This window comes from Suricata suricatta, chromosome 7 (assembly GCF_006229205.1).
Source record: "Suricata suricatta isolate VVHF042 chromosome 7, meerkat_22Aug2017_6uvM2_HiC, whole genome shotgun sequence".
In the NCBI taxonomy this organism is placed as follows: domain Eukaryota; kingdom Metazoa; phylum Chordata; class Mammalia; order Carnivora; family Herpestidae; genus Suricata; species Suricata suricatta.
In genome coordinates this window covers 118515616-118542122 of record NC_043706.1, presented here as the reverse complement: position 1 = coordinate 118542122, position 26507 = coordinate 118515616, and the positions used below count along the sequence as shown (strand labels likewise).

The window sequence follows — 26507 nt, the reverse complement described above, 5'->3', positions numbered from 1 at the left end:
GTCTTATGAATAGAGATTTTAAATAACATATTAGTGTTCATGGTCCAAAAATTAATCAAAGTTAAACTGTATCAGATTAGTCATTGTGTTTATTGCATGTATTTCAACAATGGAGTTCCTTTTTTTCCTGAATTTAAGTCCATAAACTACTTTGGAATGCATGCCAATTATTTCCAGAATGCAGAACTGCTTAAAGGTCATGGGTATTATTCAGCAGAGTTATTGAGGGCCCAGCACATGAGAAAGAACAAATAGTTCCCCAGTTATCTATATGATAAATATATGGCATCTAAGGGAGAAGAGTGGATTTCAAGTTGTCATTCATTATTAACTTTAAAAAGAGGCCTTGCTGCTTACCAAATCCTAGAGGGAAAGAACCTGGGGCAGAAACCCAGTCCATCTGACCCCTTGAATATAGCCCGTTCAGGCAGTGCAAGACACCAGTTTTTAAAACTTTTTAAAAGGAGAATAAAGAACATGTGGCCCTTCACTCTAGCAAGACCTGGCAGCCAAAATGGCACTGGCCCAGCAGGACTGGTTCGGCCCATTTGTCATTACTGCGTGCCTCACACAGTGCCTGGGTGACAGCACAGGCTCGGTAAACATTCATATAAGTGAATAAACAAAGGCCAAATTTTTGCTGACAGCATTCTGTCCCTTTATAGAATAAATATTGTAAGTGAAGAAAAACACCTGGTGATTTTATAATAGGCTCCTTAAGTCAGCCAGACCTGATTTCACTCCTGCTCTGTCTCTACCTGCTATAGGGCTGATCAGGTTCTTTGAGCTCATGTCTCATTTTCTTCCTCTGTAATATCAGGATAATAATACTGACCTGGAATAACACATGGAAATAACACATGGAAAGAATTTAACACAGTGGCCCAGATATTAGTTCTTGTTATCAACACTAAACTGGCATTCAAATTACCGAAAGAAATTTTACAAATATGGCATCTTGTAGATTAACTTTTAAAATCTTTTTCCTTTAATATGAAAAACTTCAAATATATATAAAAGTAGAAGGCAGGGCACCTGGGTGGGTCTGTTGGTTAAGCGGCCGACTTCAGCTGAGGTCATGATCTTTTGGTTCATGAGTTCGAGTCCCACATCAGGCTCTGTGCCAAGCGCTCGGAACTTGGAGCCTGCTTCAGATTCTGTGTCTCAGCATAGAGGCGCTGGGAAATACGACATGATCTTCACAAATCCCTCCACAGCTCTGGCAGTTCCGTCTACTTTCCTTTAGAAGTAGGCTTTGGAAGGCAGGGATAATGTCTGTCTTAATCACTGCTGCACGCTTGCTGCTGAGAATAATTCCTGGTGCATGCACGTGATAAAGCAGCAAATGTGTGTTCAATGTGTTGAGTGAATGAATGAATGAGAGCTGCTTAGAGCCATCCCTAATAGTTACTAAAGAGGCTGTTCTACCAAGAACTTAAAATAGACGAAGAAGACATTTCCTCTTTTGACCTAAAATCCTAATTTAAAAAAAAAATTACGGCTTTCTTTGTGTGCTTTCATATATAATTCTAGTGCCTCTCAAAACATGTGGTTAAAAAGATTGGCGAGAAACAGGAGTGTCATGAATCATAGGCAAAGAGAACAGATGACGTAGTTTGGTCAGATTTCAAAGAAGATATGAAAAAGATAGAATGTAGCTCAGAATGATGGTTCTCCACACTCAACTTTTTAAGGACTCATTTAGCCTGACAGCTCAAAATCTTTATCAGCTTGTTGGAAACAGAGGATGGGCATGGAAAAGGAAGAGCATGAGTTGCACGGGGCCCAGGGCCATCATGGACTTGGGAGACTGATCAGTCAGGCAGGGAGTCCCGTGGAGAGCCAGAGGGTATGAGTACCAGGGAGGCTAGTCAGAGAGCTTTACAAGGAGGAAGGAAGAGGGAGGATCTCCCCGAGACCCTACCAGCTCAAACCACTGCCCAGAGCCCAGAGAGCTACACCTGCCAAGTACAATTCTCAGGGATCACTCTGTCAGCCTAGTGCTGGTGGCTGGCATCCTTTCTGGGTCCTGAGGCTAGATCCCCTGAAGGCTCATGAGTTGTTTTACTCCCTCACCTTTGAGTCCCTTGCACAATTTCTGCCCAACTCTGCCTTCCGTTCCACCAATCCTCAGTGTTCTGCCTTTTCAAAGCTAACTAAGTCCCAGTCCCAACAAAAACAAGCTGCCACATTGAAGTGACTCAGTACAAATATCTTCTGGTGATCCTTATCCTTCTGTAAGAACTCTAAAATAGTAAGTAATACGGCACATTAACAAAATGAAATTGTAGTTTTTTCAAGGAACCGGTTAAACCCACGAGGGGATGTCCGGCATGAGGATTCTACAGTTTCCTCTTCTGTCCAGAGCTGTGCTCTCATTGAGGCCAACACTGGTGGTCTGACCAGTCACCCTGCAGCCATGGCGCCTGAACACTGCTCTCTCGGCTTCCTCATCAGTTTCCTCCTGACTGGTGTGGTGGGTAAGTGCTCCATTTCTGTTTAATTGTTCATGGCTTTGTCTTCTGAGTCTGCACCAGGGACTGTTAGAAACGGCACGAGTGCTTCTCTGGGCTTTGTAAAACTGTCCGCTTTCTTCTGTCGTGGAATGATCCGAACAGACATGGGGTCAGTTTCTGTCTGCACCTTGAATAACTCCACGTGGCCTTAATAAGTAACTACTAAAGAGGAGGCACTGGAGAAATTTTACACAGGACTAATGGACATCCACCTCTCTGTCTCCTTAGCACTTTCTTTGCCTTCAAGGGACACTGTGGCATGGTGCTTATGAGCAGCCTCCTAAGCCAGACTGCCTGGGTCTGGGTTCCAGCTCTGTCATTTACCATCTAGAAAGCCTGGGGCAATTGACTTGACCCCCCCCCACCCTCCGCCTCTACTTTCTCCTCTGTAGAATGGACGTTGTAAGTCACTGTGAGGATTGGATCAGTTAATACACACTAAGTGCTTAGAGCTGTGCCTGGCACAGAATAGGGACCACAAACTACATGTAAGAATTTGCTGTTGGTCTTCACAGAGAACCTTCTTACCCCACGGTACCTCTGATCAAGGTCATTAAAACCCCCAGTTAACAGGTACCTCTCAGTGTAAGTGGCTCAAGAAATTTCCCAAGACTATAGGGTTGCTCAGTGACTGATAACATAAAAACAATTCAATCCCTCATCTTTCAGAAATGTGTGGATTTGAGTACAGGCTACCTTTGGTCTGTGGCAATAGTGAGGACTTGTTTAGCAAAATATGGCAGGAATTCCAGCACTACCCAAATGATTCTGGCTCTCCATGTTACCAGGCCTGTAACTTTGGGCAAGATCCACAACATCTTTAAGCCTCAGTTTCTCAGTTTCCCCATCTGTAACATGTACTAATAAAATGCCTACCTTATTAGGTGGTTGTGAATATGAAATGAGACATAAAGCTTTTAGCACCGTGCCTGATAAATGTTTAATGTCATACGTGTCCAGTGATCAATGAATGCCAGCCAGAAGGAGGGAGAAAGAGGAGGAGAAAGAATATCCTCAGGCTCTCAGGGTTTGTTTCTTCCCACCATTAACTTCTTTCTCCTGCAGCTGGGCTCTTAGTTTCTGTGGTGAGTGCCAGGCAGGTCCTGCAGTCAGATGCTTGGGTACAAAATCAGCGTCACTGATTTTGTCTGTAAGAGGGAGACTGCAATAGTACCTTTCTTTTTTTTTTTAATGTTTATTTATTTTTGAGAGAGACAGAGCATGAGCGGGGGAGGGGCAGAGAGAGAGAGGGAGACACAGAATGCAAAGCAAGCTCCAGGCTCCAAGCTGGCAACACAGAGCCTGATACGGGGCTCAAACTCATGGACCAAGAGATCATGACCTGTGCCGAAGTCACAGGCTTAACCGACTGAGCCACCAGGTGCCCCAATAGTACCTTTCTCATAGAAGAGCTGGGCAGTTAATGCAGGTGTAAGCCTTCAGTGCCCACTACTGAGATTTGCTATTATTGGTGGAGGTGGCGGAGGTGCTGTTACAAAAGTGAGAGAAGAAATCCAGAGACAGAGAACATAAACGACATCAGGCTGACACTTTTCAGGGTGGCAGGTCAGCTCTAGGCATAGGCTCTAGGAAATTGTGTGCATCGTGCCCTGGGACTTCTGGAATGTGTATGTACTACATAGGATTGATCCGGTAGTGATTTTGGTGAGAAAAATCAACGGTGGCAGTAGCCTCTTACCATGCACACACCACCATTTGATGCACTGAAGAAGTTCCAAAAAATAAAAATAAGAGCAAAAAACTAAATCACAGTATTTGCTTGGCAAAAATTAATACCTAAGGAAACAGCCCCCTTTATTAGAATGTAACAAATCTTAAATGTTCAGAGCGGAGATCATGGGCTCTGGGCTCAGAAGTATGTTCTTACATCTCAATGAGTTTTGAGCAAATGCTTGAAGGAGGTAAAGAAATGAGGCCTGGGAATTCCAGGAGAAAACAAGGGCCAGTGCCAGGACCCTCGGGCACACCCAGCAGGGGGAAGCAGGAGTCAGGAGGCCGCCCTGGAGAAGGGTGGGGGGTGGCGGAAGATGGGCTTGGGGAAACGACCAGGATATATTTCCTGACGTCCTCTCCTTCTGCCTGACTTCCTATCCCTGATCAGAAACTTTGCACTAGTTGGGAGGCAAAACTTCACATATGCCCATCTTAGGCTTTCAGCTGGTTAACGAAAAGACAGATTAACAAGAGAAAAACAAATCAATCATCAGTTAACGCAAGCAGCGCACATCACCAGGGAGGAACCTAAACAAAGAGTAACTCAAAGGGCAGTTTTGCATTCCAGCTCATCTAGCATCTTCAAAGAACGGTACATTTGCCAGGCACATGGCAAAGGACGGCAGCTTAAGGCTTCCGAGGGCTGCAGTCTGTGGTAAGGGAAATACAGGGGAGGAAACTAATGGAAGAAGGTTGGTTTGCAGACTCCTTTGGTGCCGTTCTGGACTGATAAGTCCGTCTCCAGTAAAAAAAGAATTTATATCTTGCCTTTAGGCAGAAAAGGGAGAGCGTTGTTCTGTTTGCTCCTTCTTAATTGCCTTCAGCTCACAATATTTTTTTTATGTCAAAGAGGCATATTTTAGTGACTTATTCTAGTTTCCTTCAGAGTCTAGAATAAAATTTTGTCAAGATCTCTTGCTTCCACAGGACTGAATGCAGGTGGGGTTGGGTCACTCATTCAGTGATTTGAGGAGGAAAGCACAAGCCACACCAGTGCACAATGATCCCTTCTCCTGCCACAATTACTGTCAGACTCTTTTCAGAGCACAGCAGGGGCTTGGGCAGTCTCCCTGGATAGCAGGGACAGGTTCATCTCAGCAGTTAGGCCTGGGTTCCTGGATTTGGGATGCAAGCCCATGAATGCAGCCGTTCAGGACCTGGGTGACAAAGGCTCGTCTACCTGGAAGAAAGCCAGGTCACCTGGTCGAGGTTAGAGGCCAATGAGGCAAGACCTGGAGACTGAGAAAGAACCTGAGAAAGGAGACACTGAGTTCTGGGCTGAGTTCCTAGGGCCGAAATTGATCCCAGGCCAGATTTCATCTTAGTGTAGCAATAACATAAGGAAGTCAGGATAGAAGGAACATACCTAAACATCATAAAAGCCACGTATGAAAAGTCCACAGTTAATATCATCCTCAATGGGGAAAAACAGAGAGCTTTCTCCCTAAGATCAGGAACACGACAGGGATATTCACCCTCACCACTATTGTTTAACATAGTGCTAGAAGGCCTAGCATCAGTGATCAGACAACAAAATAAAATAAAGGGCAACAAAATTGGCAAATAAGAAGTCAAACTTTCACTTTTTGCAGACAACATGATACTCTACATGGAAAATTCAAAGGACGCCACCAAAAGGCTGCTGGAACTGATATATGAATTCAGGAAAGTCGCAAGGTACAAAATCAAAATACACAAATCAGTTGTATTTGTACCAATAATGTACCAATAATGAAGCAACACAAAGAGAAATCAAGAAATCAGTCTCATTTACAATTGCACCAAGAATCATAAAATACCTAGGAATAAACCTAATCAGAGATACACAAGATCTGCATGCTGAAAACTATGGAAAACATAGGAAGGAAATGGAAGAAGACACAAAAAAATGGAAAAACATTCCATGCTCATGGGTCAGAAGAATAAATGTTGTTAAAATGTCAACCCAAAGCAATCTACACATTCAATGCATCCCCATCAAAATTGCAAAAGCATTTTCTCAAAGCTAGAACAAATCATCCTCAAATGTATATGGAACCACAAAAGACCCCAAATAGCCAACGGAATATTGAAAAGGAAAGCCAAAGCAAGAGGCATCACAATCCCAGACTTTAGCCTCTACTACAAAGCTGTCATCATCAAGACAGTATGGTATTGGCACAAAAACAGACACATTGACCAATGGAATAGAACAGAGAACCCAGAATCAGGGCCACAAATGTATGGCCAGCTAATTTTTGACAAAGCAGAAGACTATCCAATGGAAAAAGACAGTCTCTTTAGCAAATGGTGCTGGGAGAACATGACAGCAACATGCAGAAGAATGAAACCAGACCGCTTTTCTTATACTATACACAAAAATAAACTCAAAACGAATGAAAGATCTGAATGTAAGACAGGAAACCATCAAAACCTTAGAGGAGAAAGCAGGCAACAACCTATTTGACCTCAGCCACAGCAATTTCTTGCTCGATACCTCTCGAAATGCAAGGGAATTAAAAGCGAAAATGAACTGTTGGGACCTCATCAAGATAAAAAGCTTCTGCACAGTGAAGGAACAATCAGCAAAACTAACAGGCAACCGATAGAATGGGAAAAGATATTCATAAATGACACATTGGATAAAAGGTTAATATCCAAAATCTGTAAAGAACTTACCAAACTCAACACCCCCAAAACAAATAATCCAGTGAAGAACTGGGCAGAAGACATGAATAGATACTTCTCCAAAGAAGACATCCAGATGGCCAACAGACACATGAAAAGATGCTCAATGTTACTCATCATCAGGGAAATACAAATCAAAACCACACAGAGATATCATCTCACACCGGTCAGAGTGGCTAAAATTAACAACTCAGGAAACAACAGATGCTGGCGAGGATGTGGAGAAACGGGAATCCTCTTGCACTGTTGGTGGGAATGCAAACTGGTGCAGCCACTCTGGAAAAATGTGGAGGTTCCTCAAAGGATACAGGAGTGGCGATTCATAGGGGCACAGGTACCCCAATGTTCATAGCAATGCTTTCAACAATAGCCAAATTATGGAAAGAGCCCAAATGTCCATCAACTGATGAATGGATAAAGATGTGGTTTATATATACAATAGAATACTACTTGGCAATGAGAGAGACTGAAATCTTGCCACTTTTAGCAACATGTATGGAACTGGAGGTATTATGCTGAGTGAAGTAAGTCAGTCAGAGAAAGACTGATATCATATGTTTTCACTTATATGTGGATCTTGAGACACTTAACAGAAGACCATTGGGGAAGGCAAGGGGAAAAAATAGTTACAGAGAGAGAGGGAAGCAAACCATAAGAGACTCTTAAATATAGAAAACAAACTGAGGGTGTGTTGGTGGGGATGGGGGAGATGGGAAAATGGGTGATGGGCACTGAGGAGGGCACCTGTTGGGATGAGCCCTGGATGTTGCATGTAAGTGATGAACCAAGAAAATCTACCCCAAAAACCAAGAGCTTTACATACTGTATGTTAGTTAATTTGACAATAAATAATAAAATAAATACATAAATAAAATAAAATAATAAAATAAAATAAAATGGAAGGTGGGTGAGTGGCCTTGGGATGGGCTTTTCATCTTGATCATTATATTCCATCACCATCATGGAAGGGACTGAGGACAATACTTTTTTCACTGCTATTTACTTCCTCTGGAGCTTGGGAATGGGGTGGGAGGAGATCCCTTACATTTGTGTAGTCTGGAACACAGCTGTTCTGAAACTTGAGTGTGGGTAAAAATTGTCACCTTCAAGATCCAAAATGTCCACTTCCAGCCTCCACCTCCACCATCTGCACTTACAGAAACTACTTTAGGAAATCCTGATGCAGATGTTCCATTGAAAAGTATTGCCAATAACATGGTGCCTGTATCAGTGTTCAATGTTTTTCCTTCTCTTCTAGGAACCCAGTCAGCCCATGAGTCTCTGATGCCTCAGCGAGTGCATTTTCGGTCTCGAAATTTTCACAACATTTTGCACTGGCAGCCTGGGAAAGCTTGTTCCAGCAACGGCAGTATCTATTTTGTGCAGTATAAAATGTAAGTAATTTGAGCTTCCTCTAGCTGATGGGGACGGGTGCTAGAATTTCATGTTCTAGAATGCAGTGGAGTGTTAGGATCTTTTTCTGTTTCAGAGAGGTTGAAAAGAAGGAGGGGTGGGGACAGGAGTGTTGTGTCCCCTTGAAGGCTGGATGGGGACACAAAATGCATGATGATGTGAGTCTTTTGGGGGAGATGTTCCATCCCTCGGAAACCCAGCACCAAGATCTTACAGGCTGAGCCTCTGGCTTCACAAGGGAGCCTGGCATATAGCGGCCTCTCAGTACATTCATATCTAGTGAATGCTGGAAGCAAATTGCTTAGCACATAGTAGATACTCAACTAAGTTGATGATATTGATAACTGAAAAACATGCTTTGGGATACATGGACATGAGTGGCCAAAATACATTTTTTAATTTAAAAGCCATTTTTGAAAATGTAGAAAATTCTTTTCAAAAACAAATGGCTCCTATAAGCAGGAACACAGACCAGAGCGTGCCCCTGCAGGCTCCTCTCTGGGCTCTTCGGGCTGTTTCTGGTGAATCATTATCAAAACTCAGATATAATCAATTCCTTTCCTGGATCCAGGCCTGGAAACAGAAGCTCCTGATTTGCAAATGGTAAGTTTTCCCACCATTTTCTTGGGGTTTTCTGAGCCACCTCCGCCTCTGTCAGAGTTTCAGAGGCTGGCTGAGATACAGAGACGGGAGAAATCTCATGATTTTTTTCCTTAGAAATTCAGAACACCGGGTGTAGCTGTTGACTAAAATCTCAATTTTTACGCCATCAACTCCTCCATGTCTGTCTAGCATGGGTGTAAGCTCAAGGTCAGATCTCCCCCTTAATTAATCTCTTGCTAACTTCACAAGAACTATTTCCAGAAGTTTCTCAGGCTCTAACGACTGCTGCTTTTCCCCAACATACTTTGTGTTGCAGCTGTAAAATGTATGCATCTTTACAATAAAAACTTCTCCATTCCAAAAAGAGATTTGTGCATAGTTGGAGATACTCCAGCATATAGGATACAGGGATTGTTTTTTTATACTTCCCCCTTAAGCAGTATAAATAGGGCCTGTTAATGGTCCAGTGTTAAAAGTGGATTAGAAGTTGTTTTACCATGAAACTTAAGAGGATTAAACTTTAAGTTCCCACGGGAGAATTTTATAGTTGTAATGTTTTTTTCTTAAAGAATACCCCCAAACTTGAATGAGATTCAGAATGCTCGGATCCATTCCTCTCTATATGGTGTTTTCAAGAGCACAATGCAAATTTATATCTTTCAAATCTTTCACTTTGGTGCTATTCCATTCATGTGGGTTTACTGTTAATATACATCCCATTGGGATAGGACCAAAAATGAGCTATCACATTAAAAGAGAAGCCAGCCACAACAGCTAAATGTAGCTAGCAAAAACAATGTCTCAACAATAAATAACAATTAAAAGACATAAAACTGTACTCAACATATGTTACTGGTTATGCTTGAATGGTGTCCTTTGATAAAATGCAACTGCCGCCATTTTATAGTTTACAGAGTATAGACGCCAGAAGTATTTCTCATTTTATGGCCAGAAAGCTAGATTTCAAGTCTTTTCACAAATATTTTGGAAAGACTTTCACCCCAGCTTCTAATTTCCACTCTGTTTCCACCATCGTCTTCTTGTGTCTTTTCTGATTTGTGACAGAAAAGGAAGGGAAGTTTAATCTTCCCTTTTGCTGTTACACCATCCCATAGTCTTGGGCTCAATCAACCTATCTGTTTCTTTATCTCAGACCTTTCCTTCATGGGCTCCTTCGCCTCACACCTAGTTCGTAATTACAGGATTTCCTCACTACAACCCCTGCCCCATTTTCAACAAAAAGATTGACCAGATGTGTTGGGTAAGCAATACCTGAGATAAAAAGTGGTAGCAACTTCTCAGAATTGGCCACATTACTCAACAGCAGGCTGATGAGAAGTGAAGAAAACCACAAGGTTGAAATCTCAGAAGCATTACGGATGTGGGAAGCTAGTACTCAAACGTGGAAGTTGGTTCATATACTAGAAGAATAACTTCATAAAGTATCAAAACCCCGAAACCCCTTTGCTATGGATACAGAAGGTGACCATCGGGAGTTTTTCTTCCAGCAAGATAACATTTGATTACTAAAAATAAAATATTTGTAAAAAATACTTGAGAGTAGCCATAAGTTTTCACAGGGGTGCTGATGTTTGAGGACAATTCTCAATCAGTCTAAAATACTCATAGACTGAAAAAATGGATGACTCCTTCAATGGGAAGGGAAAAAAAACCCTCAGATCTTTGTCTTTTCCTTCTCTAGGTATGGACAGAGACAATGGAAAAATAAAGAGGACTGTTGGGGTATTCTGGAATCCTTTTGTGACCTTACCAATGAAACATCAGATATACAGGAGCCTTACTATGGGAGGGTAAGGACCATCTCAGCTGGGATCCACTCAGGCTGGACCATGACACAGCGCTTCACTCCCTGGTGGGAAAGTGAGTTCCATGGAGTTCCTTTGCATTTGCTCTTCCTGGCCCCGAGTAGTCCCATAGAGCAGCCCCTGTGCTTTGCTGAGGTCTACACCATCATCTCATTTGATCTAATTCTCAGAACAACCCAAGAAGATGATTTTTACTATCTTTACTCTATAGCCCACAAAACCAAGGCTCCAGGTGGCCAGGTCTCACAACCCACACAACCCAAGTCAGGATTCACATTCTACTATATCTGACTGCAGAGCCCATAGTCTAGCCTGCTATCTGACTGTTACCTGCTAGGAAAACAAGTAGTTTGAGACAGTAGGAAAGGAGTCATAATGCTGTCGTCCTTTCTTAAGCATAGGAAGTAAGTTCTTGAAAATACTCTTCAGAAGAATTTTCTGTTGAGGAAATTATGGCTTTAGTCATTTCCCCACAGGGAAGACCAAAAGTTTGCTCTTGTATCCATTCCTCAATAACATATATTTTTTCCCAGTCATAATCCTAGAATAATATTATCTAAAATCTAAGTTATAAGAAACCATGACCAATGTAATACAGAGAGAGACAGAGCATGAGAGGGGGAGGGGCAGAGAGAGAAGGAGACACAGAACTGGAAGCAGGCTTATTTATTTTTACCATGACCAATGTAAAGAAACCATTTACCTTATGTAAAATAGTAAACAAAAGGAAAAGAGTAAAGAGAAAGTGTTTAATGTATATGTACAAAAATATGCATAACAAAACAAGAAAGAAAATATGGATATTGATTATAGTCCTCATAACTGTGAATAATCATGTAGCTGTAGTTAATACTTATAACTTCCCTCATTCTGAACTCAACATTTGCTTTCTTTCCAGGTAGTACCTCAGCTCTTCACTCTTCAGGAGTTTAAGTCCTTTTAATCTTTACCATGTTAGTTTAACATAATCTTACATTGACTGTTATCACTGAAGGTAGGAGTTCTAAGAGGCACCCCGGGTGGCACCAAGCATACTTTTACCTGACTCTGTGGCATATATAGCAACTCTCCTTCCTCTGGATAGTCAGAACCAATTGCCCTAGACAACACAAGGATCTTATTTTTTCCTTGTTGGTTAAATGGTGTGAAGAGCTCAAACAGTCAGGAGGTGGCCTCAATTTCCAATTTTTTGAAACCATTGTTGTTATAATCAAGTATATGGGAAACAATCCATTTCATGAGTCACTCATCATGTTTACCAATGAGAATTGCCCCTCACATTTCCACTTCTTATATCCTAGACTGGTGAGTGCTGTCTATGGAAGAAATAGCACCATACAGTGGTCACAAGATTAGAGCTTATGCCAGTTATGTTCAACTTCACAAGGTGCTCTCAAACTGAGTTTTCAATTAGCCACTTTACCTTCCTATAAAAACAGGGGTTTCTAAGTGATGATACATATCAGAAGTTCAAATACTCCTGTGGGTATGAGACTGACTTCACTTTTTCCCCATTAACTTAGTTCTTCTGTCATAAACAATGTATCATCAGGTACTATGCTCATGAATAAGGTAGTCATTACATTCATGGTGGGGTGGTCTGGGGGAGTGCTGATAAAAGCACTGAAGCAGAGAAGACAAATCTATAACCAGAAAACTCTCTATTCCCCTGTCCCTTTTCCCCTCCCTGTTAGAAGGGATAAAATAGGTAGACAGACAGATGGATAGATAGATAGATAGATAGATAGATAGATAGATAGATAGATAGATAGATAGAGATGGAGATAGACAGAGGTAGAGATAGAGATAGAGATATATCTACTATATAAAATGAACCATGCTGGTCCTCTTCTACAAGGAAGTTGGATATTCAGTGTGTCAATCCAGCTTCGAAAAAGGAAGTCCATATTGTGGAATCTGTATAAAGTCTCCATTCCTTTCACACAACCATTTTGTTCATAAGCCTATGGAGCAAGTATGAGACACCAGGGAAATACATTTTCACTGCCTCTACTAGAGTTCTTTTTTTTTAATTTTTTTTTAATGTTTTTATTTAGTTTTGATACAGAGAGAGACAGAGCATGAGAGGGAGAGGGGCAGAGAGAGAGGGAGACACAGAATCGGAAGCAGGCTCCAGGCTCTGAGCTGTCAGCACAGAGCCTGACGCGGGGCTCAAACCCATGAACGTGAGATCATGACCTGAGCCGAAGTCGGAGGCCTAACCGACCAAGCCACCCAGGCGCCCCTCTATCTAGAGTTCTTAAAACAACTTTATGGAGATATGATTAGTACCCCTTATAATTGCTTATATAATGTGTACAATTCAGTGGTTTTTAGTATATTCACAGATATTACAACCATCCCCTACAGTCAATTTTAGAACATTTTCATCATCTCCAAAAGAAACGCCCTACTCTTTAGCTATCACCATCTTATTCATTCATTTCTCCAGCCCCTCAGCCCAAGGCAATGACTAATCTACTTTCTATATCTATAGAGTTCTCTGTTCTGGACGTTACACATGAATGGAATCATATAATATGTGGTCTTTTGTGACTGGGCACTTTCACTTAGCATAATGTTTTTAAGGTTCATTCATGTTGTAGTGTGTATCAGTACTTCATTTCTTTTTGTGGCTGAATAATATTCCAGTACATGAATATGCCACATTTTGTTTATCCATTCCTCAGTTGATAGATATCTGAATTTTTATTACATTTTAGCTATGATAGTGTTTCTATAAACACTCAACACAAGTTTGTATGTAAACAAATGATTTTATTTCTTGTAGGTATATATACTCAGGAGTAGAATCTCTAGATCTCATAGTAACTCTATGTTTAATCATGTGACAAACTGCCAGACTGTTTTCCAAAGAAGCTGCACCATTTTACATTTCCAACAGCAGTGTATGAGAGTCCCGATTTCTTCACATCCTTAGCAACACTTTTCTGACCTTTTGATTATAGCTGTCTTAGTAGGTGTGAAGTGGTATCTCATGTGGTTTTGATTTGCATTTCCCTGATGATTAATGGTGTTGAGTATCTTTCCATGTGTTTATTGACCATTGTGTATCTCTCTTAGAGAATTATCTATTTAGCTCCTTTTCCCATTTTTACATTGGATTATTTGTCTTTTTATTATTGAGTTGTAAGAGCTCTTAATTTATTATGGATACCAGTCCTTAGTCAGATATATGATTTTCAAATATTTTCTCCCATTCTATGGTTTGTCTTTTCACTTTCTTGATGGAGTGATTAGAAGCACAAATTTTTAAAATTTTGATGAAGTCAATCTCTTTTTTCCCTGTTGCTCATGCTTTTGCTGTAATATCTACGAGTCATTTGCCAAATGTAAGGCTATGGAGGTTTATCTGAAGTTTTTTTTAAGAGTTTTATAGTTTTAGCTCTGACATTTTGATCTTTGATCCACTGAGTTTGTTTTTATATATGGGGTGAGGTAAGGGTCCACCTTCATTGTTTTATAAATGGTTATCTGGTTGTTCAAGTGTCAGTGTTGAAAAGACTATTCTTTTCACTTTGAATGATCTTGGTGCTCTTGAAGAAGATAAGGTAATCATAGACCTGTGGGTTTATTTTTAGACTCTCACTTTAGTTCCAATGATCATTGCCTTGTGCCAGTACCACACTGTCTTAATTCCTGTAACTTTGTAGCAAACTTTGAAATTGAAAAGTGTAAGCCCTCCCACTTTGTTCTTCATTTGCAAGATTGTTTTGGCTATTCTGGGTCCCTTGTAATTTCATATCCACCTAGATTTTTGGTAGCTTCCTTTTGGTAGGTGTATTTTACTTTGCATTCACATGGACATAGAAATATTTGTTTCAGGGTCCATCCACATACCTCTTCTCCAGACTTCCTGCCCCCAACTGAGTGTATATAATACTGTAGTGGTCACTTCTGGCCAGTGCCATCATGTCATATAGAACCTTCTGGGAAGCAGGCTTCTTTTTCTTCTTCTTAAGTTAACTAGTCATAGGAGACTCTTCAAGATGCCATAACTATAGAGGAGGAAGAAGTGATCAGACAGAATGTGTAGTTGTGCTGAGAGGATGGACCACCTACTTTTGTAAATTAATTTGATGACCTGATAGAGGCTAGACTCCTATAATCTGTTTCCACTTACTGTTGGCATGCTTTTGTGCATTTTATGACTCTGTATCAGAGGACACCAGTTTATGATAGAAACTCAGACCACATGGCTCCTTGGTATCCCTTGATTCAAGCATCATTGTCCATCAGGGCTCAGTAACAAGGAAGTCTGGAGGGTTTGTTTGTTTTTTGTTTTGTTTTGTTTTGTTTTGTTTTGTTTTCAAAAGAAACATAGGGGGTTTTTTCTAGAGAGGCTATGACTTTGTTCCAAAAAACCCAAGGACTTAGAATTGCCACAGTCTCTAAATAGCATCTTGATCTGCTACAGATATTTTGAAGATTGTTGGCTTTTCTGGATCATAAAAGACAAGTGGTGACATGTTGCTTGTTTGTGACATGAACTAGTTGAGAAGTCTGTCATCTAGTCTGGGTCCTTCTCAAAGCTGAAAAATCTTATGGGTTACTTTGCAAATGAGTAGCACAACTAAATGTGATATGTGTTTCCTACAAAATGCATAGAGGCCCAAAGTGCAACAACTTGTCTTTCACTTGAGAGGAAATGTCTCAACAAACCCCAGAGGAAACATAACTCCAACGTGTTTCTTACTCCAACATGTTTCTATAATATGTTTCTTACTAAGGCATCCATAGTGCCTAGGACGCTAGGCATACTAAGTTCAAGCAGTATCATGATATCCTGTGGTAAAAAGGTCAGAGACTCCATAGACTATGTGTGATAGAGGTCCAGATGACAATGAGAGCCAAGTGAAAAGTAATTGTTCTAATGCTTTCTAATTATTGGACAAAAAAAGGAAAAAGTTCTCCAGATAATAGCTATATTGATTGACTCCAGAACAGAGACACTGTAACTGAATAGCAATTACACCATTGTCATCACCTGAGCATATTTACAATTATCCTTTTTATTATTTAAGATCCATGGTTTTGGGAAAGGAGGCTTCAATTCAAATAGATGAGTGAAGTGAGGGAAGTGATACATTTCACTACCCCTGCATTTTTCAAGATGTTTTTGAAGTACAAATTTTGTCCAAAAGAGAAATTCCATTGGATTCTACTTGACTTTTCATCCAATAATAACCTCATGCCACATGGAATGGAAATCAAAATGGAAATGCAGTCTGTCAGTTGTGGTGTGTATCTTATTAAATTTACTTTTGTTGCCTGACCCCTACAAGAATGCACTATAAGAGACATTCTGAGTCCCCAGAGATTATCATCATCTCAGAATCAGGGTCCCATTACTGGCTAGAGTCTATACTTACTTTCTCTAACTCACAATTACCCTCTGGGAAAGGATGAAAGATTTATCATAAAACTGATAGCATTATTGCTTCACTTGCATTCCAAATCTCACCCTAATGATCTAACTAGCACAATGTCCAATGAAATCCAAACTAATTAGATCATGTCCAGAACGCTAGATACAATGGAATTTAGAAAAAGACATCTTTAGTTTTGCAAACCTTCCACTAGTAAGAGAGTGGCATGGCAATTGAGTAAACTATCCATGGCATCCAGCACAATGTTTCCTGGAATAACTTGAGATTCAAGCCCAGTACACTCCACCAGTTCTCTGGTGGAGGAAAAGGAGACTGTACAACTAAGATGGCACACAGCAGTGAGGGGAATTTGCAGAGTAGTTTAATTACTATATTCAAACCTACAGATGGGGTCAGCTTCAAATTTATTTCTCAAACAAATCCTTCCTGAGTGTGATCCATTAGGCTAGTTGGTAAGATTAGCCCAAGATGTTGGCTGAGATGAGCTGAAGTTTTTACTCAATTCTACTGAAATTGAGATAGTGTTGCATAATGAAGGGCTTGTGTTCTTTCTGTATGACTGTCTCAGGAAGGAAAAAAACTCAAAAGACACTTTTAAAAACCCTTCTTCCAGGACCACTTTAAGAGAGTAAGAAAGCAGTGCATAACAAACACAGTCAACACTGGGGCTACTCTTGTTGAAGAGACAGCCAGAGCCCTGCTCACCTGCCTGTTTCCTTACCTGCAGCTTTGCCTCTCCTGCCACAGGTCCTGAGGCTTTCTGAAAAAAGTGTTTTTGAGAAACACGTTGCTGGAGACTAGAACAGCATGTTCCTAGATCCTATGACACAGGCCTAATGAATCAACTGAATGCACTGACTCAGCCTGAGATACGTTTCTAAACTACAGGGTGTTGTTTTAGGTTAAGGAGTTCTGACTACTAGTATCTATGGAGGGACAAAGCAACATTAAAAAAAAAAACTCCTTAAGTTAAAGTAGCATTTGAGACTTAGTATGATTTCAGTCTTATCTAAAACCATATTTTCTTGAATTGAAAATAGCTGATTTTCTAATGGAATGACTTAAAATTAGTTGGCAATGGCTGAACGACTTTGTTCCTTCAGCAAGTATTTGTAAAGCTCTTACTATGTTCTGGGCCTTACACTAGTTCCTGGAGAGAAAATAGCAAACACAGCAGACACAGAGAAGTTTCTTTCTTCATAGGGATTACTGTTCGATGAAGAAGACAGACTTTAATAAAATAATAATACAAATGAACATAAAATGATACCAAGGACAGTGGTACAAAAGAGACCCACGGTATTGTGGGAGCCTAGTCAAGGAGGGATGTGATCAGGAATGTCAGGAAAAGCATGTCTGGGAAAATGACACTTGAGCTGATACCTAAAGATGAATAGAGGTTCACCAGACAAGAAAAAGTGGACAAGTCCAGGCAAAGGGAATAGCATTGGCTAAGGTCCTCTGACAGGAGGAAGCATGACAGGTACAAGAGACTGACAAACAGCTGCATGGTGATGAGTGGCAGGCAGAGGGGCTGGAAATAAGATGGGACTGGAGAGCTAGACCAGGAATGAGAATGTTCTATTAGGGAGTTATGATGTTCTCCATAAAAATATAAAGTGATTTTAATCAGGGGATGATGTCATCCGATTTGTGTATTGAAAAGATCACTTTGGCTGTGTTTGGAAGGACAGATCAGAAAAGGAAGAGACTGAATATAGGGAAGTGAGTTAGTGAGTTCCTGTAATAGCCTGTAAGAATCAGGATTCAGCTTAAATTGGGATAATGGAAAGGATTATAGAAAATGTATCATTGAAGGGAAATTTGGTAGGAAAAATTGGCAGGGGTTGGCGATGGGTTGCATATAGAAGTAAGGAAGAAGGACATGTCAAAGATGACTTCCAAGCTTCTGGCTTGCATAACTGGATGAATCACTGAGATATTTTTTGATGAGGCTAGATGGGAAAAGACCAATTTGATGGAGAGCAGAGTAATGGAGACCATAATTCAGTTTTGACTATGTTTTCAGATATCTAAGGGAAATATCCATACAGATTCAGGACTCTATTTGATACACATTTGTGAGTTGTTTGCATATAGTACAATGGGCACTGACAGAATTGTCTAGGTAGAAAGTATTGAGAAGGAGTGTTGAGTAAACCCAGGTATCTAAAGGATGCCTGAGTACAAGGTAGGAAGAAACCAGTGAATCCATATATTTGTGAATGCTCTGGGAGGCTAATGCTTCAAGGAGAGAGCAGTCAAGTAAAATGGTCTCGGGAGATCAAGTAATCTTAAACTGTCTGTTGTAACAAAAATCACAATTCAGTGTGTGGGTCAGGAACGGTCACTCCGTTACAAAGCTCAGCATCACAGACCACACAGTAGGATGTCTGCAGCCAGGCTCACTGGTATTCTAGGCCAACACTTGAAAACAGATACTTCACCTGTATTTAAGATTAAATATCACATTAAACAATAAAAAATCTAAGATAATGAATGCATACATTCAAAGGACAGGTTCTGCATGCATATGATTAAAAGAAAATTCTTCAATAATAATAACTTGGGCCAGAAGGGACAAGGATTAGTCAGTTTACATATAAATACATTAGTGGGGGAAAAAATACACAGTAGTATTTAACCTTGCTAGTATTCATCTTTAGTGTCTACCAATTGGGTTAAGTTTAAACTCTGAGTCACACAGTAAAAAGAGGACTGGGTTTTTTTGGGGGGTGGGTTGTTTTTTGCTGCTAGATATGTGACAAGAATGTTAGAAATATGTGTTTTATCCAGGAGAACATTAAGCATCCATTAAACTAGCCTACAAAACTAAGCAATAACTCTTTCTTCTCACCTTGCAAGGGACAGACAAGGGTCTACAGTCACTAGAATTTGGAGCATGGAAATCACAAACAGGATTAACTAGCAACCTTTTCACAAAATTTCAGTGTAAACGAAAGGGGAAATCCTTCATCTTCAAACTAATTAGAATTTCCGACGATCGAAAAGTGAATTAACAACTTTCAGTTTCAGAGTAAATGAGGCGGCATGGGGGTTTGTGAGAGTAGAAACTGTCCTCTTCTAAAATGCTTAGAAAGTCTGGATAAAACATAACTTTTTTTTTAACTCGACAGAGGAACATGAAAGAAAATAAAGGAAATCTCCTGGGCCTCCAAAACAAAGTAGCTGGAAACCAGAGGGGAAACCAGAGGGGAAACAAAGTGAAATCTTGCTGTCGTGAGAGCATTTTCCCAGACTTGGTAACAGCCCCAGCCCTGGGGGCAGGAGACAAGGTTGTAGGTCTACGCAAGGTGGGGAGTTACAACTAGTACCCTCATAAAATCTTAGACCCTCAAAGAGCTCCTATAAATAACAGAGCCGACTAAGAAAAGCCCTTCCTTCCAGGAAAGAGAGGGAACAAAGGAGGGCGTATGCTTCATTCTTGACTTAGCCATCAGGTGTTTCCTAAATTTATTATGGCTTGCGATTCAAATATATCCAACTTTTGAGTTTCATGAAACACCATCTTGTGGCTGTACCAGGTTGGTGGTGCCACAGGGATACCCTGCAGATGCAAAACCAAATACCAGAGTTGAGAAGCAACACAATACACGTATACTGTCATTTGATTTGTGTCATGGTTAGGTCAGTGGTGTCACTATGGTCTAAATGAGACTAGGTCAATTGGAAAAATAATAAATCTTGTTCCCCTATATCACCCATTTACAAAACCAAGTCTGGCTGGACGAAAACAATAAAACTCATCAACTACACCTTGTGAGCCAAAGTGCCTGCTTCTATTTTTGTAAATGAAAGTAATTGTGACGTAGTCATACCCATTGATTTACATTTTGCCTGTGACTGCTTTCGCACTGCACACAATGGCAAAGTTGAGCCGTGCAGTCCAAAAGCCAGAAGTATTTATAATCTGGCTCCTTACAGAAAATGTTTGCTGCCTACTAGTCTGTAAGATAACATGGGAGAATATTTTCATGACTTTGGGAAAGGCAGATCCCCCAAAGTACTACTGATGAAGGAAGTAACTGATAAATTGAACTACACTAAAATTAAGAACTACTATTTATCAAAACCTACAATAAAATGATGAAAATACAAATCCCAGAAAGAAGATATTCACAGTGCTATATTTGACAAAGGCTGTGTTCAGAATTTACAAAGAACTCTTACAAATTAATAAGAAGACAGGATAACCAATTTTAAAAAATGGGCAGTAGACTTGAACAGTTCTTCACAGAAGAGGACATCCAAGTGGCCAATAAACACGTGAAATTCCATTAGTTGTCAGGGAAATGCAACTTAGAAACACAATGAATTAGTGCTGTACATTTACTAGAATGGCCAAAATTAAATTTTTTAAAAATAAGAATGCCAAATGTTAGAATGTAAAATGTGGGAACTTTCATATACCACTACAGGGAATATAAATTGTTGGGTCTCCTGAAGCATGGAAATATCCATAAGAGCTAAACTAACACAAGACAACCTAAGCCTGTGAATAGACAAATCGTGACATATATATAATTAAATACTATGTAAAAGCACCTGAGTGGCTCAGTCAGTTGAGTGTCCAGCTTCAGTTCAGGTCGATCCCACAGTTCGTGAGTTTGAGCTTCACATCAGGCTCCCTGCTGTCCACACAGCGCCTACTTCACATCCTCTGTCCACCCCCCCTCTGCCCCTCCCCTGCTCATGTTCTCTCACTCAGAAATGAACATTTTTTAAAAAAACTACATAGCAATCAAAAGAATGAACTCTTGACACATGCAGCACTATGGATTATTATAGACATTATATAATACATATATTAGTTTGCTGGGCTGCCACAGAATACCACAGACTGCCCGGCTTACACAACAGAAATGTATTTTCCCACAGTTCTGAGGCCAAAAGTTCAAGACCAAAGTATCAGCAGGTTTGGTTTCTCCAAAGGCCTTTCTTCCTTGCTTGGCTTTCTCTCTGGGTCCTCACATGGTCATCCCTGTGTTCTCGCATGTCTATGTCTTCTTACAGGTCTCCTTACAGGACACCAGTCATATTGGATTAAGGCCCACCAATACCACCCACGGAGTCAATATGACTTCATTTTACTTTAGTTAACCTCTTTAAAGTCCTTGTCTCCAAACGTGGTCATACTCTGAGGTACGGGGGGACATAGGGCTTCAACCTATGAATTTGCAGGGGACACAATTCAGCCTGTAATTATATATCTGTGTCTGTATATATCTATACCTATATCTACAGACCTAGATCTAGAGAGAGAGAGAGAGAGAGAAGCCAGTCACAAAAAAGTGTATATTGCATAATTTCAAAAACTGATGTATGTGGTAATAGACATCAGTACAATTGTGGTTATCTTCTGGGGTCAAGTAATTGGAGAAAACATGAAGGAGGTTTCCAGGGTGCTAGTAATGCTTCTTAACCTGGATAATAGCTATTCAGGAGTGTTAATTTGTAAAGATTTGTTGAGCCACATGATTTATTTATTTGTCAGTACCTATCTTACAGGCCAATAAAATTTATTTAAAATGTAAAAATTCAGGAGCACTGGGTGGCTCGGTTGTTTAAGGGCCCAACTTCAGCTCAGGTCATGATCTCATGGCTTTTGGGTTTGAGCCCCACATCAGGTTCTGTGCTGACAGCTCAGAACCTGGAGCCTGCTTTGGATTCTGTGTCTCTCTCGCTCTCTCTGCCCTTCCCCTGCTCACGCTCTCTTCCTCTGTCTGTCTCTGTCTCTCTAAAATAAACAAATAAACAGACATTAAAAAAAATTTTTTTATTTAAAAACTCATACTTAACTGGTAGGGGAAGTACCACAATCACATGGTTCTCTCAAGGAAAGATTATCCATCATGCTTGGGTCAAACTGACCCCTGCAATTTCCTCAGGCAGGGAAACTCAGCTGCGGTCTCCCCCAACTTAAAAAAAAAATAAATTAAATTAAAAATTCCCAACCAAAGCAGCAAAAAAGAAAGTATCAACTTTAAACATGTGCTCGCACTAAAAACACAAGGGAGTAGATCAATACAAGCAAATTTGGAAGAAACGGTCATCTACCTTACTAGCACTCAAGTATTTATCCTAGAGGAAGCAGATAGTCAAGTAAATAAGTTTAAAGATATAACAGAGGAAACAAAAGCATAATCAAAGGACAAAATATTATTCTTTTGGACTAGATAGATTGAAAAAGACCCAGAGCTCATCAAAATGAAAAAAAAAATCATTGAAATAAAAAAAATTTAATTTGGAGACTTAAAGACCAGTTTTGACGTGGCTGAAGAATAAATGGGCGGGCTAGAAGACAGGTCTGAAAAAAGCCATTCAGAATACTCTGCTTAGGAAAACAGATGGAAAAACAAAAGAGAAGTTAAGATATATAGAGAATCAAGTAAGAAATTCTAACAGGTGTTGAACTGAAATTCCAGAAGAAAAACATACATAGCTCTTTATGCACTTATCAGTCAGTCTGTCTGTCTAGCTATCATCTTTCTTATTTTATCAAGAATGGTTAATCTTCAAGAATTATAAAGATATGAATCTACAAACTGAAAATATGTAACAAATACCAAAAAGGAAGACCACAACAAAGTCCATTACAGAATTAATTCTTCCTAGAATTGCCATAATTAATCTGAAAAGAAATTAAAGTGACTGTTAATTTATCCAATTTTCTTTCCTAATTCTTAATGATCTGGTTAATGATATCAAAATGCAAGGACCAGAAATTCTCTCTCTGGATCCTTCCCATGCTCTTCCATAATATATAGCAGAACCCTATTGAATTAATCTTCAAATGGTTTTTAAGCTGCTTTGAAATTTCACATCTTTAAAAACCTACAAAATATTTGAAATCTCCACCCAAATACCTTTTTATACTTCATTTTCCAGAAAAGTCACTATGGGCCGGGAAAATGATTGATAAATGTCCTCTTAAAGGTGAATCAGGAGGTACCAGTTTTGGTAAATAAAAAATTATCTTTAAAGATAATTCTCAAACATTCATATTTTAGCAGTATTTTTTCATAATGATTTTTGCCAGATCTCTGAATTTAGTAGTGACTTGTTATTATGTATAATGTGTCCATGTGAAATATTACATTTTTTAAATGATTTGTCAAATTTTCCTATTCTTTCTCCAGCGAAAATTGATCCTCCAGTCGTGAATATAACTCAAGTTAATGGATCTTTGTTGGTGATTCTCCAGGCTCCAGGTTTACCATATAGAAACCAAAAAAGGAAAAATGTATCAATAGAAAATTACTATGAGCTAGTATATCGAGTCTTCATAATTAACAATTCACTAGAAAAGGTAAGTGCAGGTGAACAGATAAGTTTGGTATCTTTCTTTTGTTCATTTAAGTAACATTTTAGCTCTAAAGTATGTCCATTCTTTTGCCGCTCAATCCCCTCTTCCTTTTCTTTACCTTTTTTCAATTCCTTCTCACTTCCTCCCTCACTGATAAACAATTTTCAGTAGGCATCACCGTCAGATGTATGTGTGTTTGCTCAGCTGGTCTCCACTTCATCTTGCCTGGTTAATCTGAAGAAAATTAAAGTGACTATCTAAAGATCGGTGCATATCCAAAGACTGGTGTTAACAGTATTTAATTCCATTTGATGACCACAAATATTCATTTTCTTGGGTTTTACACACTCTTTTTAAGAGCATTATATATTTATGCCAATTTTGCTATAGTAGTTTAATCTATCATCTGTGCCTTTATCTTGTTTGATAGTTAATTGAATGTTCCTCTTTGGTGTCCATCTAAGACAGTGTTCCTATGGTTGTAAGGAACAGAAACTCACTTGAACTGGTTCACATAGAAAAGCAGAGGGAGAAGGGAGGAGTTTAATAAAACTGCTAATAAACAAGTATCTTAGGGACAGGAAAAAGCAGGTAATAAAGTGCTGCCGGGCTTTCAAGTGACAGAGAAGGTCAAATAGAGAAAAGAGTCTTAAAGAGTCTTAATCAATCCATCTCTGGCCACATGTTCCATGTTCCATCTTCCATCTTCCTCACTGTACAGTGCAAATTCTTGGAAAAGGGATTCTGGCCACAGGGGCAGCCAGTCAGCAGCCCTCATGTCGCATGTACACAGCCATGACCTGTCCCTTTATCAGGACCTGAACTAAGACTCTGGAGAAAGAGGTTGTGTCTGGAAAGAAACCCTAAATCCAACTACTACTGAGACCATGGGCAACTTACTAATAATAGAGCAAATCAGTGACTAACTGAAATCCATTAGTCATCTTACTTTTCCCCTTATTACAGGAACAAAAGGTATATGAAGGGGCTCACAGAGTTGTTGAAATTGGAGCTCTGGCACCTCACATGGATTACTGTGTAATGGCTGAAATGTACCAGCCCATGCTAGACCGAAGAAGTCGGAGAAGTGAAGAGAAATGTGTGGAATTTCCTTGAAGGGTTACTGAGTGCTCCACAATATGGAAGTCGAAAACTCTCTGAGAATGGGATGGCTCATGTCTGAAGGATCTCCCTGAAAGCTGTGTTTCTATTTTCTTGATGTGGTGTTTGCCACTAATTACACCTTGGGAAAATCTTTGTTTATCCATTCTTTCTACCTTTACATTTTTCTTGTAAACTAATTTAGGCAACATGGCTCAAAACATTAGAATTTAAAGGGGAGGCAAAGAATAAAGAACTCTCTAAAATGCAGAACTTTATATCTGAATGTAACATCCCAACAACAATCTACGGTGTTCTGAGACAGCTAAATAAGCATTTAAGAGACAAGGTAATAGTAGATATTTAACAAAATAGTGTTGGATTAATGTTTTTAAGAGAGTGCTACAGATGAAAGCAATTTTGAAGCAATACTTTTTCACTCTCTATTGAGACAGTTAACTGGACATAGACATATATGCCAATTTCTATATAAATGGAACTTTTATATGCATGAATATTTTCCCATGAATTTCCTATTTTATGTCAACATACTTTTTCATACATTTATTTTCTATTATAAAATATTTCTACCTTAATGAACCAATATTTTCTTTTAACTTCCATTCTATGTAAATAAAAATAGCATTTGAAAAAAAACTCAAGATCTCTGGGTTAATATCTAGATTAATATTGACAATAACATCTAAATGCCAAAGGAAGCCTATGCAATTTCCCTCATTTAATACATGCATTAAAGCTTTCTTTTCTGTGTTTGTTTTGTTTTTTAATATTGCACTAAAATTATTCATCCTTATTCTCAAAATCAAATAAATATCTTTCAGCAACAAAGTAAAAAGAAACTTTAACTCCAATTTATACCATAGTTACTATTCAGCCCTCCTGGCAAAGGGTCCTTGACGGTGGCCCCATCGTCTTCTCTATGCACAAGGATGTTATGAATGACAGTCTGGTTGGGGGGTGCGGGGGGTGGTTGGACCAGGTTAGAGAAGTTGGCTTGAAGCTGAAAGCATACAGTGGGTGGTAGATTTATTTGGAAGAGGGACTGGTATGAATGAAGATTATAGAGCCAAAGAAGACCCACCAATGACCTCCCAGAAGCTCCACTACCACCTGAGCACAGGTCTGGCCTAAGGCTCAGTTTAGGCAACAAAAACTGCCTTCTCCACTTTGGGCTTCGTCTTGTCTGTGTGTTTAAGGCTTTCTTTCTTGTGAAGAGGTGTATATCATAGAATATTTGTACAGTTCCTCATGAAAGCTGCTCCAAAATGGGATAAGAATACAGTAAGTGCTTCTGGTTATACACAATTACACGCAATAATAGGTGGAATAAAAATTACTCAGAATTGCCTGGAGGGCGATAATAAGAGAGAGTAGGGGCTGGGGAATTCATTTCATTGCTCTCCCATATGGTTATTAAAGAATGAATTTGAGCACAGATCTAGAGACAGTCTCAGCCCAGTACCGAGAACCAACCATACAACTGGATGAAGGGATGGTCATTTCTCCAGGCACATCCCTCAGTAGGTCCAGGCTTCAGTCTGTACAAGTGCCCATTCGCAGTCCACACCCTATTTTTAACCCTCACACTTGCCCACAAGGCAGTCACGATTATCATGAAATAGACGGTCATTTACTTTATAGGTGAGTGTCCGAGAGGTTGTGATTTGACAAGGTCAGAGACCACATCATTCTACTCTATAGCTTAAGCAATTTTTATCAGACCCTTTAGAACTTCCTCTGGGATTTGGTACATACATATATCCCTTTAGTTTTCTAGTTAAAATTCCTTTTTTTAAGTGTTAGATTTGCTCTGTTGAACTTCAGGACTTTCTTCTCTCTCTCTCTCTCTCTCTCTCTCTCTCTCTCTCTTTAATGTCAGTCAGTATAT

General features: G+C 39.7%; 1 protein-coding gene across 1 annotated transcript; it reads left to right on the top strand.

The window, feature by feature from the left end:
- Nucleotides 1-1974: 1974 nt before the first annotated feature.
- IL22RA2 (interleukin 22 receptor subunit alpha 2) lies at nt 1975-25213 on the top strand. The gene is made up of 5 exons (XM_029945105.1): nt 1975-2480; nt 8176-8311; nt 10636-10814; nt 23331-23500; nt 24464-25213. The coding sequence occupies exons 1-5, from the start codon at nt 2420-2422 to the stop codon at nt 24611-24613; spliced, it is 696 nt and encodes a 231-aa protein (XP_029800965.1). The 5' UTR covers nt 1975-2419; the 3' UTR covers nt 24614-25213.
- Nucleotides 25214-26507: the final 1294 nt, after the last annotated feature.